The sequence below is a fragment of the Homarus americanus genome, unplaced genomic scaffold, assembly GCF_018991925.1.
Source record: "Homarus americanus isolate GMGI-L3 unplaced genomic scaffold, GMGI_Hamer_2.0 scaffold31037, whole genome shotgun sequence".
Lineage (NCBI taxonomy): Eukaryota > Metazoa > Arthropoda > Malacostraca > Decapoda > Nephropidae > Homarus > Homarus americanus.
The window spans coordinates 9,403,793-9,422,329 of record NW_024722227.1 but is presented as its reverse complement, the minus strand read 5'-3'; the positions used below and the strand labels follow the sequence as shown (position 1 = coordinate 9,422,329).

The following is an 18,537-nucleotide window of genomic DNA, read 5'->3' as shown; positions in this document are numbered from 1 at the left end:
GTTTGGCATTAGTAAAATAAAATATTAAAAGTATCCCCATAGTGAAAGGGTTATGTGCATACCTAGATTAGTAATCACACTAGTCCATCAACAACACAAATCATGTGTGAAGAACTGCAGAAGAATATAACTCACCTGTACGACCAATTCGATGCGTGTGAGTGTCTATGTCTCTGGCTACATCATAGTTAATAACAGTTCTGATATGGGGGATGTCTAGACCTCGTGCTGCTACATCAGTTGCAACCAAAATTGGCTTATCTTTTTTTTTAAATGCAGTTATAACTTCATTTCTCTCAAACTGACTCATATCACCATGCAGGAGCAGAGCTTCAAATTCTTTGGTCACCAGATTTTTGCTTAATTCCTCAGCATTAGCTTTCTTAGTAACAAATATTAACACACTGCCAGCAGACATAAATTCTACAAGGTACTGAACGAGCCAAGACCATTTATGACCACTTGAACTCAAAAGCCGAATAATCTGTGGATGGAAATAAAAAATCATTCACCAATAATTAGTGACGTATTCATAATGATAGTAACATTATTCTTACAAAAATATATACAGTAGTACCCCGATTTAAGCGGTCAATTGAACCCACAAGGTACCGCGGAAAGTGAAAACCGCGTAAAGTGAACAACAGAACATATGGGATTAATTCCAATAGAGACTGGCCTGACCCCCGAAGACCCCCCAACCTCCACTTTTTCCGACACAATACCTATATTGTAGTAAAAATAACATCTAAATTTTATGATGGTATGATCACACAATTAATATTTAAGAGAAATACAGTCGCCAGGTTAATGTCCATTTAAATAATGGACTCAAATCCCCTCTTCCCAGCTCACTAGCTCCTACCTCTCTGATTAATGTTTGGGTGAAAACTCTAGATTTTAACGTTTAGTAATAAATAATACCTCAGACTAAAGTTAGGATAATATAATTGACATTTCTGGATTCCTTGCAGGTCAGGGAATATTTTGAATGTAAACTTCATATATTTTGCACAAAAGATAAAATATTTGCTTTGTGTAAACCAAATTATTACTTTAGATCTAAAATTTGTATGTCTAATGCAAAATCCATGATGTTTATATTCAAAATGATCATCATATTGTAAGAATTCCAGCAATGTAAATTATATTCTGGCCGGGTAATTTGTATGAATTTTATGAGCTAAAACATATATCTTCAGTAAATAAACAAAGAAAATTCTTCAAGGACACTATCTATCAATCAAAATACTCCGCCCTAGCTGGGTCTGTCCCTCCCTCCCTCCCTCCCTCCCTCCCTACCAGAGAAGTGATTGGAAGAAAATAGTATATTTACATTTTTAGTAATAAATAATAACTCAGACTAAAGTTAGGATAATATAATTGACATTTCTGGATTTCTTGCAGGTCAGGGAATATTTTGAATGTAAACTTCATATATTCTGCACAAAGGATAAAATATTTGCTTTGTGTAAACTAAATTATTACATTAGATCTAAAATTTGTATGTCTAATGCAAAATCCATGATGTTTATATTCAAAATGATCATCATATTGTAAGAATTCCAGCAATGTAAGTTACATTCTGGCCGGGTAATTTGCATGAATTTTATGAGCTAAATAAAAAAATAAAAAATTTATACTTCACCGCGTATATGAGTAGAAGCACCGCGGAAAGTGAAAGTCTGGTTCTGGCAAGGTACCGCGTAAATGAGAAATCAGAAATCGCGGAAAGTGAAACCGTGTAAAGCGGGGTAATACTGTACAGTCAACCCTCACTTTACGCGGTTAATGTAACCCACAGGGTACCGCGGAAAGTGAGAAACGCGTAAAGTGAATAACATAACATATGGGATTAAATGAAATAGAGACCAGCTGACCCCCAAACTCCACTTTTTCCAACACAATACCTATGTTCTAGTAAAAATAACATCTTAATTTTATGATGGTACATGCACACAATTAATACTTAACAGAAATAGAGAAATACAGTCGCCAAGTTAATGTCCATTCAAATAATGGACTCAACTCCCTCCCCCTGTAATAGGCCCCTGTCTCATCAACAGAACGTATTATATAAATGGGTCAATACATCTGATATTATATTCAGATTCACCACCCTGTAACTTTCCACTGTCTATGAGTAAGACATGAGATGGACACGTGAGCGGGCAACTCACCCAAGAGGGCGAGACCCATAGCTCAGCATTTCTGTAAGCACGCACTGCGATGCCCCTAAGCTTCAGTAGCTCACCTCAACTCATATCGTAAGGACGTGACCTAACGTTTATCATACATAAACGCCGTCCCTTTCTCATTCACTCCTAGACAGTGAGACTTACGGTTGATATACACTCAGGAATTATATCTACAACCTTTTATAATAAAACAAAGGAACTACCGTTTGGGTTTCGTTACTTAAAACCCAAATATAAATATGTGTGAACGGACTGGTTAATTGGACAAGCAGCCGATTCATTCTCTTCACACTACACTCACTGGCCTTTTCCTCTCTGAGAAATTTTGGGGAAACCAGGTATAGTAATAAATAATACCTCAAACTAAAGTTAGATAATATAATTGACATTGCTGGATTCCTTGTAAGACTAGGGAATATTTTGAATATAAATGTCATATATTTTGCACAAAAGATAACATATTTACTCAGAGTAAACATTATATCTAAAATTTGTATGTTTAATGCAAAATCTATGATGTTTATATTCAAAATGATCATCAAATTGTAAGAATTCCAGCAATGTAAATTATATTCTGGCCGGGTAATTTGTATGAATTTTATGAGCTAAAACAAATATCTTCAGTTAATAAAAAAAAAATATTCTTCACGACACTATCTGTCAATCAAAGTACCCCACCTTGCCTCCCCCCCTCTTTCAACCGACCAGATGGTCAGTTAGTCCCAACCCTCCCCCCCACCCCTCCCTTCAAGAGAAAGGTTGGGTGAAAAAACTAGATTTTAGCATTTAGTATTAAATAATACCTCAGATTAAAGTTAGGATAATATAGTTGACATTGCTGGATCCCTTGTAAAACCAGGAATATTTTGAATATAAATGTCATATATTTTGCACAAAAGATAACATATTACTCAGAGTAAACATTATATCTAAAATTTGTATGTCTAATGCAAAATATATGATGTTTATATTCAAAATGATCATCAAATTGTAAGAATTCCAGCAATGTAAATTATATTCTGGCCGGATAATTTGTATGAATTTTATGAGCTAAAACAAATATCTTCAGTTAATAAAAAAAAAAATATTCTTCACCCGTGCCAGGTGGTCGGTCGCCGGTCCCTCTCTCCCTCCCACCCCCCACCAACCCTCCCTACCAGATGAATGTGTGGGAATACCAGACTGTTTACCTTTTTAGTAATAATTAATAAATCAGACTAAAGTTAGGATAATATAATTGACATTGCTGGATTCCTTGTAAGACCAGGAATATTTTGAATATAAATGTCATATATTTTGCACAAAACATAACATATTTACTCCGAGTAAACATTATATCTAAAATTTGTATGTCTAATGCAAAATCTATGATATTTATATTCAAAATGATCCTCAAATTATAAGAATTCCAGCAATGTAAATTATATTCTGGCCGGATAATTTGTATGAATTTTATGAGCTAAATAAAAAAATTACACTTCACCCGCGTCTGGCAGGGCACCGGTGGAAACGCGGAATGTGGGACCACGTAAAGTGAGGGTTGACTGTATACTGTACATACATACATTAAACCTGGCACTGACTGACACTTAGAAAATAAGCATAAAATTTTATTCTATAGTATCACCATGTTTCATTATTTGCTAGACAAGAAATGTGTAATACTTACCTTTAAGGAAACTTTGCAGTTACAGTATCACATATTGTAAAAGTACAGTACTGTGCACACAAAAGAGGCAGCATTATTTTAAAATTTACTAAACACTTCAGTTCTCCAATACAGTAATTTCTCTATTAGCCGGAACAATTGGTGGAGAGCACTTCCGGGAATGAGAGATTTCTGGGTAACAAGACGACTCTCTTAAAACGGGAAAAAAATCCCTCATCTCAGGAATTTTCTGGATAATGGAAAAATGTTCTCGGAAGTTCCAGAAAATGTGCCCCTCGGAAATTCCGGCTATCAGAGAGTTTTGGTGAAGAGGGATTCCGGCTAACGGAGATACAGTGGTCCCTCAGTTAACGAATAAGCTCCCATAAGGATCGTCAATTCGGTTAACGAACAAAACTCCGATTAATGAAATCCTTATGACAAACACGTTTTGTTATGAGCATCAGCTGATTGGCTAGTCCACCAATACAGTGGTCCCTCGGTTCCAGAAGGTCGTTCGTTAACCAAAAATTTCGTTAACCGAAACCATTGTTTCAATGGGATATTGGTAATTGGTTCCGGCTCACAGAAAAGTATATACAAAGTAAAGTCAGAATATAATTTACATTGATGGAATTCTTATAAGATAGAGATTAATTTGAATATAAACAAGCTAAAATTTGCATTAGACATACAAATTTTAGATCTGATTTAAGAATTTTATAAGGGAGAGCAAAAATTTTATCTTTTGTGCAAAATATATGAAGCTTATATTCAAAATATTCAAAATATTATTCAAAAATTATATTACCCTAACTTTTGTCTGAGGTATTATTTATTTTTAAACCTGTAATCCTAGTCTTTTTACCCAAACGTTTCTCAGGAAGGTGGAGGGTAGGGAGGGAGGGGTGACAGTGACATGTTTGACAGTTGGCGCCTGTGGTGTGAAGTATTTAATTGTTAGTTTATTTTTTTTTCTTTTAGATTGAGTTTTTGTTTTTTGTTTATAAAATTTAATAGAAGTGACCAGGGTGAATTTAATTTGTATTGCTGGAATTCTTATAAGATAGTGCTTAGTTTGAATATAATTGACATTGCTGGATTCCTTGTAAGACCAGGAATATTTTGAATATAAATATCATATATTTTGCACAAAAGATAACATATTTACTCAGAGTAAACAAAATACTTAGAGTAGATCTAAAATTTGTATGTCTAATGCAAAATCTACGATGTTTATATTCAAAATGATCATCAAATTGTAAGAATTCCAGCAATGTAAATTATATTCTGGCCGGGTAATTTGTATGAATTTTATGAGCTAAAACAAATATCTTAAGTTAATAAAAAAAAATATATATTCTTCACGACACTATCTGTCAATCAAAGTACCCCACCTTGCCTCCCCCCTCTTCCAACCGTGCCAGATGGTTGGTCGGTCCCTCCCTACCAGAGAAATGTGTGGGAGAAACAAGAATATTTACCTTTTTAGTAATAAATAATACCTCAGACTAAAGTTAGGATAATATAATTCACATTGCTGGATTCCTTGCAAGACCAGGAATATTTTGAATATAAATGTCATATATTTTGCGCAAAAGATAACATATTTGCTCTGAGTAAACAAAATACTTGCATTAGATCTAAAATTTGTATATCTAATGCAAAATCTATGATGTTTATATTCAAAATGATCATCAAATTGTAAGAATTCCAGCAATGTAAATTATATTCTGGCCGGATAATTTGTATGAATTTTATGAGCTAAATAAAAAAAATTATACTTCACCCGCGTACATGAGTAGATGCACCGCGTAAAGTGGGAATTCCAATTCTGGCAGGGTACCGCGTAAATGTAGAAACGCGTAAAGTGAAACCGCGTAAAGTGAGGGTTCACTGTATGTACTTTTCTGTGAGCTGGAACCAATTACTCAATATCCCATTGAAACAATGGTTTCGGTTAACGACATTTTCGGTTCATGAAAGACTGTGGAACGAATTGTGTTCGTTAACCGAGGGACCACTGGTACTGTATTAATAATCTCACAAATTCAAAAAACATCTCAAAATCATGAGGGTGAATTCTTGGTGGTGCATAAGTGCTTCTATATGTACTCCTAATTTGTATAACAACTATGAGCAAAAAATATTTAATAATCATCGCTAACTCATGTATGTTTGAACAATGACCGTAAAATATTTTTTATATAAGTTTGTTGTAAAAATACAAAATACCTGTAAACTGTACTTTACTGAACAAGTCACACAATGGTTTATAAGTACATAAAGCCAATATGAACAACGTGAGATAATTTTATCCCTAGAAAACAATGTACAGTACAAATAAATTTCTGAAGTTTCATACCTGTGTTACATCCTGGTTTGCTTCTCCAAGTTCTCCTTGTACTACACGGACAGGGTCTGTCAAGACATCTCTAGCCAGTCTCTCAACTTTTCTCTTGAAAGTGGCTGAGAAGAGGAGAGTTTGACGATCTGGCCGAACATGGTCACATATAGACCTTACCTAAAATAATATTGCAGGTTATATTGACTATCTTATTGGACAGATAACATTAAATATTATAAAAAACATATATAAAAATAATACCGTATATACTCATGTATAAACTGATCTCATATATACAGTAGTTCGACCTCTGATTTTGGGGCAAAAAAAAGCCCGAGTTTTTCATATAACTTGTAAAATTTGATCCGAGCTTTTGAGAAATACTAGATATAATCCTCGACATAATTTGTAGCAAGACACCAGATTCACACCAACGTGCCTTTGCCATGATCACCACCACAACAGCTGATGCTATGAACACTGTTACCAACTCTGAAACTGAATTCCCACCCGTTACCAAACTCCTATAAGGAATAAGATAAAATGATATACGTAGACCTGTACCAGTAAATTTTTATCATGTGAAGGTTAGATAAATATTAATACTGTATGTAAAATAAAACAAAAGAATACTATAATGCCATTTGGCTGCTGATAAAATTTGTCAATCATTTAAATACACAAGGGAGACAGCTCAAAACAGCTGAGTTATCACCCCCGTTCAGTGTGAACTCTTAACACACGAAGAAAGTTTATTCCTTTTATGTTTTTGACTTTATGAAAAAATTTTGGGGCACATTCTGAATGTAAGATTGAGTGTGCATGTAACAAAAAAAGAAGAAAATTACGTATATCTGCCTGAATTTACAAATTGAAAAATAACCATAACAGCTGGCCTGGAGTGGTAGGGGAGGGCTAAGGGGATGTACAGTCAGTTCTTCTATAACGCGATAGTTGTGTTCTTGTAAAACATCGTGTTATAGAAATTCGCGTAATAGAAATAACAGGGCTTATGGAGAAAATAGGATTAGGTGCAGATTACTACTCGAAATCGAAAAAAATTTAGTAGTTAGCCTAACACAAAGGATAGCACAGTCTAAATAAATGTTACATTCATATCTAATAATGAAATCATACAGTAAATGTAACACTTTACCTTGAAAAAATATGAATATAACTTGATGGGGGAGAAGGGTGATTTTGAGGTTGATAACATCGAGCTTCTCTTCAAGGGTTATATCCTTTCTTTTACGATCATCACCGGGAATTCGATCACCAGAACGCTTCTTGGAGATATTCTTCTTTACCATATTCACAGTTAATACAACAAAATTGGAGAAATAGTAAGCAAAAATTGCGTTACAGCAAACAAGCGTTCGCGTTATACAAATATCGTTCCTCTATTCATAAATCGCGTTAGAGCCAATTTGCGTTGTCAAAACACGCGTTATAGCAGAACTCACTGTAACTATAGTGACGGGTCTTGTGTTACTATTACAAATACAAAACTAAAATAAAATACAAAAAACATAAGGAATATTATTACAGATGTAAAGTAACGGCCTACAAGGTACATTAAAAGAGTGAAGCAAACTCTCAACCTCCTTTCCCAGTATTCATAAACCATACTACCTACCTTGCTTATGTTATTAATAATTGTGCTACTTCAAACAACATTTGTATACGACCTAGATGAAAAATGCAGCTAAAACCATTAAAGAAAAGCTAAATGAAAGTTTAACACAACTGCCATTTGCATAGACACTGGCTGCTTGGCCTCAACACCAGTCATAGCAACGGAGCCCAGCTGGGACACTGCCTCTGTTGACTCCCTAGCAATGCCCCCCAACACACACTCCACTACCTCCTCCTCCCCTACTCAACCTGCTAACTCATCCACAAAGAAATGCTTAGTCCTTTATGTGTCTGGCCTCATAATTATTTATTTTACCCCCCTTTTTTTGTGTACATATTTTGTATGTAGGATTGTGTGTACACATATCTGACAAAAAAAAAGACAAGAAAAAGGTTACATATACATTATACTCTAAATTTAACGTAATCAGATATAACGAACTCTCAATTTAGTGGAATGCATTTTTTCCGTTATTTTTGCTTGATTTAGTGAACTAGTTCGCTAAATCAAGATTAATTCCGTTAATACACTCACACCTACAGACACATGATACAGTACAGTAAAACCTGCTTCACCTACGGTGAATGTACTAAATGTACAAAAACGATAAAAGGCATTTTATTGTTTTTGGTTTTTTTCTTTACAGAATTAGCCAACCAAGGCACAGGTCAATGACCTACATCAGGGCCTGGGATCATCATCATCATCATCATCATCATCATCATCATCATCATCATCATCATCATCATCATCATCATCATCATCATCATCATCATCATCATCATCATCATCATCATCATCATCATCATCATCATCATCATCATCATCATCATCATCATCATCATCATCATCATCATCATCATCATCATCATCATCATCATCATCATCATCATCATCATCATCATCATCATCATCATCATCATCATCATCATCATCATCATCATCATCATCATCATCATCATCATCATCATCATCATCATCATCATCATCATCATCATCATCATCATCATCATCATCATCATCATCATCATCATCATCATCATCATCATCATCATCATCATCATCATCATCATCATCATCATCATCATCATCATCATCATCATCATCATCATCATCATCATCATCATCATCATCATCATCATCATCATCATCATCATCATCATCATCATCATCATCATCATCATCATCATCATCATCATCATCATCATCATCATCATCATCATCATCATCATCATCATCATCATCATCATCATCATCATCATCATCATCATCATCATCATCATCATCATCATCATCATCATCATCATCATCATCATCATCATTCATCATTCATCATAATAATAATAATAAAATTTAAAAAATATTAAATAAAAATACAATTTACTATACAGTAAGATCTTGTATTTCGCGAGTAATATAGACTGGAAAAATTGCTCCAAATTCAAATTTGCCAAATGCAAATACTGTACATAAACTAATGGGAAAAATAAAAATATAGACTGGCCACTCTACATCAACCTCTGATTTTCCCATTTATAACCTCCAAATGATAAAAATTATGCAGATAAAGATAAATCATTATTAAACAATGCATAAACACTTAAATATAGTAGCACTTACCAGTTAGCCCAAACTTGATGAGCTTGGGTGATGTTGGATATCCGAGGCTGGGGATGGGCAGGCTGGTTGGAGCCTCCTCCCCAGCTCTCCTCTCCACCTGGCTCTCCTGGTTCAAATCCTAGGAAGTCCTCGGTGGTAATATCTGGCAAATCCTGTGTTTTTTCCTCCACCTCTTCTCCAACATCGATGTTCTGGAGTGCATCACTAACGTGTTGGCATTGTGTGGGGTACAGTGTGATTAATGACTGCTGGTGTTTGTTTATCTTTCGCTGGTATCTTGGCATAAAAGTGTTGGTGATGGCCTCCACTTTGCTCACCAGTGATGCACGCTCATTCTCATTCTCGGACAACTCTTCAACCAGTTCTTGGAGGTTCAAACAAGTGCTGAGCATCAGAGACAACTTGCTGGTTGTGATCTTGCGTTCCAGTTCCTCTCCAGCATCGCCTTCACCTGCCTCGTCAGATGACTCATCCAGCATTTATTCATCATTCTCCTTCAGCATTTTGTTGAGTCTGTTCTGCAACCACCTCACAGAAACCAGGTGCTGGGACACTCCTTGCACTTCCTACTGCAGCTCCGCCTCATGCTGCACAGCCAACCTTGCGTTACTCAGGTGTGGGAAGAGGGGTTTCCAAGCATGTTTAATGGTTGCCAATATGATTTTGTTCCGTGAGGCTACAATGTGGTCCACAGCATGTCGGATATGAAATTGCTTCCAGAACTGCTTGACAGAGAGCACATTATGTCGAGTGATGTCACTACGGGAGTTGCTAGCAGGGTCTTGCGGCAAGGTGGGGGAGTTGCCAGAGGTGCCGACTGAAGAAGGGTCGTCTTCCACATCGCTATCATTAGTGTTGTTGATTTCGTTCACTTAAATCTTGAGAGTCTGTGGCTTTCCCCATTCTGTCGTGAACTGCCTTATAGTAAAGCAACCTCACATTGGCAATTATTTTTTGATCAAGTCGTTGCAGTATGGAGGTTGCATTAGGGGGGGCAGGAACACCACCTGAACATTAGGATGTCTGCCAACCAGATACCGGGCATGGCCAGGAGCATTGTCCATAAATAGAAGCAATTTAATATCTAAATTCAAGTTCGGCAGTTATGTCGTGAGTCGGGCACAAACCACTCATGGGAAATATTTTGCGTCATGTAGCCCTTGTGATTTTGTTTCCAATACACATACAAGTTATTCATGTCAAAATTGCGGTAGGCATGAGGCTTCTTTGATCGGTAAACAACTAAGGGCTTCATCTTATGCTGACCTGATGCATTTGTGGCTAGTAAAGGAGTGAATTGGTCTTTAGCCATATTTACCCCACGTGCCTGTTTGTCATCCTTTGATATAAAAGTAGCACGGAGAGATTGTTTCCAGTAGAAACCCGTTTCATCACAAATATAACTTTGATCCAACGAGTATCTACCTTCTTCTACAAGTTGCTTTGCTATCTCGGGAAATGAACTTGCAGCCTCCTCATCTGCAGACGAAACCTCTCCACGGTACCGTGCATATTTCACACCACCACGTCTCTTAAAGTTTGCCAGCCAGCCAACAGAAGCACCAAATTGAGGGGGATTATTTATGTTTTTCTTGCGAAATATTGCAGCATAAGAGACCAGGGCTTGGTCTCAAATTTGTGATCCATCAACACTTGCATTTTCTGTCACACAGCGGACAAGTCACTTGCTCAAAAAATGTTCTGTCATAGATATCAGCCTGGTTTTCTCAGAGGATTCATACACAACTCTATTTGACACACCAACATTTCCACCAAAGAACTTCTTTGCCACTCCCAAAGACTTCTTTATCTCATCTTTCTTTGCCTTCATTGACCTGATTGTGCTTTTCGGAAAACCAGTAATCTTTCTTATCTCACTAGTTTTAAGGCCTTCCTCAAGTAACTTAATCACACGCTGCTTATCCTGCATCGAGTACTTGGCAAACTTAACTCCCTTATGATAGTCCCGCTTCTCCTTTTCCTTATTTGGCCACTTAGGTGGGTCTGTCCCACCCCTACCAGCACGACCCCCAGTAGAGGTAAAGGCCATTATCTTGACTCGACAAGTGGTAGCACCAACAAAAAACTTGCACAATAACAACCCGGGCGGTCAGTCGGATGGCGCGGGAACAACTAGTACGACGGTTGCGACGTCATTCAAGACGTTGGCCAGCGTTCAGCTGGCTGGATCTTTCAAAATTCACAATATTTTACCCCAAATATAAGACTTGGTTACATTAGGCAGTGCTTGCAAAATTCAAAAATGCGAAATGAAATATTGCGAAATATGAGATCATACTGTAATATAATAAAAATAATAATAAAGGACCATAAATACAAAAAAAGAAAAAGAAAATGATCAAGATTGAGAAACAATAAACATTATACGTATGCTGTGTTGTCAAAGTAAAAGAAACAATTGAGACTGCAATTGTGTGTAAATGAGGCAGAAAGTCAAATCAGCAACCTGGGACCTGGTCACAATTTTTGTGATGCCATATAGCAGCAGGGTCTACCATCAGACAACACATTATACTTCCAATATATTCCAAGGTGGCAGTACCTCCCTGTTAGGTAGCTACCTGAGAAAATTTTGTGAAAATCACTCCAAACCCTTCTGCTCCAGGCCTGGGGACGAAGGTTCCCAGCATTATGAAAGACTGCACAATGTTTAACCTCATCCCCACATGGTTGGTGCGTGGGTGGGAAGACCAACCACTGGGGTAATGCTGGATTTTTTCTGCTCTGGGTCTATTTATAATTACTGTACAAATATATATATTTCTTTAAATGTTCATATAATACTAAAAAGGTAAAATAATACAATAATAAATCAATGTAATTCAGAGCTGAGCTAATGAGGTGAAGGGTGAGGTGACGAGGCAGGTGGTGAGGCGAAGAGGCAGGTGGTGAGGTGACGAGACAGTAGGTGAGGCGACGAGGCAGTAGGTGAGGTGACCAGTCAGGTGGTGAGGAGACGAGTCAATAGGTGAGGTAACGAGGCAGTAGGTGAGGTGACGAGGCAGTAGATGAGGTGACGAGGCAGTAGGTGAGGTGACCAGTCAGGTGGTGAGGAGACGAGTCAGTAGGTGAGGGAACGAGGCAGTAGGTGAAGTAACGAAGCAGTAGGTGAGATGACGAGTCCGGTGGTGAGGTGACGAAGCAGGTGGTGAGGTGACCAGTCAGTTGGTGAGGTGACGAGGCAGGTGGTGAGGTGACCAGTCAGGTGGTGAGGTGACGAGGCAGGTGGTGAGGTGAGGTGAAGAGGCAGTAGGTGAGGTGACGCAGGCAGAAGAGGTGACGAGGCAGTAGATGAGGTGACGGCAGTAGGTGAGGTGACAAGGCAGTAGGTGAGGTGACGAGGGCAGTAGGTGAGGTGACGCAGGCAGTAGGTGAGAGGTGACGAGGCAGTAGGTGAGGTGGGGACGAGGCAGTAGGGCAGGTGACGAGGTAGGCAGGTGATGAGGAGGCAGTAGGTGAGGTGACCAGTCAAGTGGTGAGGTGACGAGGCAGTAGGAGAGGTGATGAGGCAGTAGGTGAGGTGATGAGGGCAGTAGGTGAGGTGATGAGGCAGTAGGTGAGGTAACAAGGTCAGAGGTGAGGTGAGGACGAGGCAGTAGGTGATGTGACCAGTCAGGTGGTTAGGTGACGAGGCAGTAGGTGAGGTAACAAGGCAGTAGGTGAGGTGACGAGGCAGTAGGTGAGGTGACGAGGCAGTAGGTGAGGTGACGAGGCAGTAGGTGAGGTGACCTTTCTGCTTTCTCACTCAAATTTTTAAAATGTTATGCAATGTAATGTTAAAGGGATATAACTTTGCTCATTTATACGTGTCACAATCTCCTTAAAAATACTTCAGCTTTCGTGTTTATTCAAGACATCTTCAGGTCATGAGACCCACTAATCCCCCACCCAAAAAAGGTGACCTGATATTCCATCCCTGTAAATTCAGTTGCCTCTGATGATGTCTTGAATAAAAATGAAAGCTAAGGTGCTCCAGTGTACTTAGTTGACTGAGAGGTAGTAGGACACAGACTAAGCGGATGTAAACAAACCTGACGTGCCAAGCGACACGTGGCGTGTTAAGCGTGAAATTTAACGGAATCACGCTTGATTTAGTGAAATAGTTCGGTAAATTGAGTGAACATAACAGAAAGCTCGATTTAGCAGAAAATTCGATTGAACAAACAGAGGTGGCTCCAATTACTTCGTTAAATTGAGATAATACTGTATCTACCCAAAATTATGGGTTGAAAAATAACCAAACACCTCACAGCTCAGCCTGGTTACAAGAGGGTTAGGGGAATGTGGCTATACTGACGAGTCTAACTTGGTAACAAAGCTGCCAGTGATGTTAACAAATGCAAATGCAAAAAAAAAATTACAGTCCTGTATCTGTAAATCTTCATTTGTGTCAGGTATTTATAGAAATAAGGGGATTGTCTGGCTTAGATCGATGAAAAACTAAAAAAACAAAAATCCTAAGCAAATGTGTTGCCTACGGCTATAAGTGGACGGAGTCTTATAGCGATATTCGCAATATTTTGTAGTTGTGTATGGTCCCCCCCACCTTCCCACGCATCCTTGAGTATGATTGTGGTAAAGAAAATTTCCCCAAAAATATGGAATAAATAGCACAAAAAAGAATTTTGAAATTCATTTCAGGCAACTCTCTTCCTATCTGGTAAGTGTAGGGAGGTGGACGCAGTGTTATCAGTGAGTCTCGGTCCTTGTCAAGGAGAGGTGTGTACTCTGCTGGTGCAGTAGAGTACTGCTGTACTGCTGTACCAGGCTTCTCTCCTCAAATATCAGGATGGCATGTGATTCAAAACATAAAAGACAACAAACGGAAGCACGTACCAAGGGCATTGCTAAATCCAAGAGGATGAAAGAAGAAAATAACCACTAAAACTGAAGACAGTAACAGCCGTCTCAGTGGGCACCTGAGGCAACCCAGCCCCAGCCTTCCACCCCTCCCCTCTACCTCACATAAAGAATATAACTGGAGTTCAGTTGGAGATGTAAAAATACACAAAAAAAACAAAACAAGATATTACATGTAAAATTGGCTCAGAATGATCACTTACACAGGGGAGAAAGGTTGAGAAACTTTATTGGCCTGTATCTTAAAATGAACTTTTCTAACACAGACTGACAGTTCTCTGCCAGTTTGTGACCAATTTTAGCGAAACAAACACTCAGCACAGGAAGAACCTTTCCTCAACATAACTACAGATTCCAATATTTTCTATCTTGTAAGATTTATTGTTGGTTGAATATTTTATCTTGATATTTTGACAACAATTTCTACCAAACTTAATAAATTTATATCCCTAAAACAAAAAGACAAAAGCAAACATATTGCCCTGTAATATTCAATGACAGTACTAGATCTCTTAGCAATATCAATTTAAAGGCAAAGAAAGAAGCAATGGAGAAATAATACCTTGAAAATTGAGAAAGGGGTGAGAAAGGGTGTAAAGGGTTGAAAAATTTGAAAGGGTAGAAGGGGGCTATGGGGCTAGAATTGATGTACATATGATCCTTGATTGATGACAAGAATATATCATAACAATCGACCAAAATTAAAAGCACCTACACCTTAAACCAAACTCCCCATTTAAAGTGGCATATTCAGTTAATGAGCAAGGGGTATATGGTAGACAAGCCCAAGATAAAGGAGCTTACTAGTAAGGTTAACCTACCACAACCATGTACTAGGTAGCTATCGTGCACCATAAATGATTCACGGAAATACATTAATTTTTAACCCCTCAAAATTATTTTACTGTATTCAAGTATTCCTGTACACAGTAAACAAAACCAAGGATTATGATCAATGAACAAATAATATAAAATCCATCATTTTCAACCCAAATAAATGGTGATACAGTATTAAAAATTTCCAAAAACATGACAGAAATGAACTTACTTGAGGTTCAAAACCCATATCAAACATGCGATCCGCCTCGTCAAGAATCAGGAATGTCACACGCTGGAGATTCGTGGCTTTCATCTTAATCATATCAATCATTCGACCAGGTGTGGCTACAACAATTTCTGCTCCTGCTTCTAGTGCTTTACTCTGTTCCCATTTGCTGCCACCACCATAAGCACACACAACCTGTAAGCCAAATACATAAAATATTTTTTAATGCTTTCAAACCTTTTCCCCTTTAATACAACATAGCCAGATTCAGGAACAAACACACACAGACATTCTTCCTTCATTCATTCTTACTGATGTAATTTATACGTTCTGCTATAGTACAGGCATCCCCCGCGTTATGGAAGCCCGGGTAACGGAATTTCGCTCTTACGGAATTTGTAAATTATGACCAATAATTTCGCGTTACGGCCCGTAAATCCGCCCTTACGGAAATTGGGGTAAATTTTAACAAACACAAGGCCTCACACATGCCATTCAGACTGACAGACTTGACAAGTTTTACCAACCATAAAGACAGTTGAAGCTTTAAACACCACTCACAATGGATCTTGAATATTCCAACTGTAATCAGACATACCTAAGTTGCCTCAACAATTGCAACCCCAGTTGCAATATCAAATTCTGTGTCACCACTAAAAAATAAAACAGTAGTAACTGGTGCACTCTTAAGATTAAAAGAAAACGGACGACTCAGGCGGCCTTGAAGTGAGAGAAAACGGACTCCTATGACGGGGCACTCAAATAAACATACACATAGCTGTATAATACAATATTATGCAATATTAACCCCTAAATTGGTGTTTTAAGAAGGTATATCATAAATTATTTAATGTACTGTATTGTATGTGTTTATAAATGTTTATTTTCATTAATAAAAGTGCTTGAATTACTTTTTTGGGGCCCAAAAAATTCCTTAGGAACGCATCTCCAGTTTTATAATGGAAGTCAATGGGAAAATAGGTTTCTCGTTACGGAATTTCGCGATACGGTCAATGTTCCGGGAACAGAACCCTTCCGTAACGCGGGGGATGCCTGTACTCCTCTTACACAAAGCCCCAAATGTGGTTTACCCTCGTCTCTCCACACAAGCGAGCAACACCCACCAGAATCATCTCTTCCCCCCCAAAAAATCATTCCATTCAATTACACACACACACACACACACACACATACTGTTTTGTGGATGTCCATTCCCCTCAGCCCATCCTTCCATCTTCTAGGTCTTACTTCTTCCCTCCTACTATGTATTCTTTTTCCAATCTTTCAAAACTTCCCATTCTCTCAATAAGTCCACTCCATCTGCACAGACCCTCATCCAATCTCTGTGCAATACTTCTTTCACTTCCTTATCTCCTCTCATATCAACGCATCCACATCAATCAAATTACAATTCATTTCTCTATCCACCACAACATTCTCTAACAATCCTTACATTCTTCAGAGGGTATGAGAGCATAGCGTTGAGTACTTTAAGGAAATGTTACAACCTCAGTGAATGGATGACAATAAATAAGAGTGAGTGCGTGCCTGCTTTTTGTTCTCACCATCCTGCAACATAACAGGAAAGAAACTAAAAAAGAAAATATGAAGATCGACCAGAATCATATAAACACATTTAATAGAAAGGCATTCACTTTGTAGGCTTGTGAAAGAGGTATCAACCAAAAAACAAAAAATTTGAAATGTAGATGGTGGAATATTGCATTACATATGAATAATGGTTGCATAAGTATATACAGAGGAAAATGACTGTAACTGACCTGTATGTTATAAACCTTGCCAAATCTTCGTGCCTCTGTATAAATTTGCTGTGCCAGCTCACGGGTAGGCGCTAAGATGAGACCAATTGGTCCTTCTTCTGGAGCTAGTTCTCTTTGGTCCATAATATGAACCAACATCGGCCAGATAAAAGCTGCTGTCTTACCACTGCCTGTTTTTGCAATTCCAATGGCATCCCGTCCACTTAATGCAATTGGAACTGACTGGGACTGAATGGGTGTGGGTTGGGTGTATTCTGATTTACGGATGGCTTTCATTAGGGCCTCATCAAAACCAAAGTGCCCAAAACTTGTTACGGGTTTAGGGGCATCAAAACCTGTAACCTGTAAACAATACACAGTAAAATAACTCTTCAGGCATGACATAAAAATCTTTACATTTTCAGTAAACATTTCTCACTATAAAACTCATACAAGTCCTTCACTAAACATTATAAGGTACCTACATCTAAGCATTCTTTCATGATGACTCTCACACCCACATGTCCTCCTCTGTCATTTGAAGTTGTTTTCTGTCCTACCCAAGACACTCATTCCACCTACTATTAGATGCACTCTTTTATTCCCTTCATCCACATTTACTGTCTAAATCCATCCCATCTCAAGACATCATCTCTTGCTTCATATTCCCCATTATCTTAATTTTTCATTTATCCATACTCGTGACTTCAACCCACTTTCGTAATTTCTTACAATTCTCCCCATTCACTCTCCTTGTCATGTTGCTGTTAAGATTAATAATCCAAAATTATATGCTTGCTATGAGTTACAGTGAACCTTGCACCAAACCCCATTAACCATGAAAATTATGATTTGTTTTGCATTACTCTTTTCAGAGGTCTGGCAATTCTACCTATTTTTCAGTGTTGTCTACAAGATTTCTGTTCCTTTATAGGGACTAAATCCTTCTTGTTACTTCAACCCACTTAACAGAAAATTTTGATGCTTCTTATGGCTCTCCTTCTACACTGTAAGCACTTAGTTCCCTCGTTATGTCATGCTCTAAACAAACCCTTTCAACATGTACTACTGCTGTCATACACAAATACTGTACAGTATATGCCAGTTGGACCATTCAGTACAGAGGGGGTTAAAGCATAATGCAATCATTCAATTACAGCTCAAAAAACACTTTCTATAATTAGTTAAAGATGCAGACATACACAATCTCTTTAAAACTTTTCCAAAACTAACAACACCGTCAGAAACTCCAATTTGTACAAACCCTTTTCCCTTGTACTGTACTCAATATGGCCCCCTCTTATTACATAACTCACAGAAATATCATTTATAAATGTTAAACAATTGTAGGCTTCTGACAAAATTTCAGATTAGGATTAACCACATAATTATTACACCCTCT

General features: G+C 37.8%; 1 protein-coding gene across 4 annotated transcripts in view; it reads right to left on the bottom strand.

The window, feature by feature from the left end:
• LOC121862372 (ATP-dependent RNA helicase DDX42-like) overlaps positions 1-18,537 on the bottom strand; it is a 50,400-nt gene that overhangs the window by 7,975 nt on the left and 23,888 nt on the right. For all 4 annotated transcript variants that reach the window (XM_042360626.1, XM_042360630.1, XM_042360627.1 and 1 more), the window contains 4 exons: positions 17,157-17,498; positions 15,379-15,570; positions 6,212-6,370; positions 136-484 (listed from right to left, as the gene is read on the bottom strand). In XM_042360626.1, the coding sequence (XP_042216560.1) occupies positions 136-484; positions 6,212-6,370; positions 15,379-15,570; positions 17,157-17,498 (1,042 nt within the window). The remainder of the gene's footprint in view (positions 1-135; positions 485-6,211; positions 6,371-15,378; positions 15,571-17,156; positions 17,499-18,537) is intronic.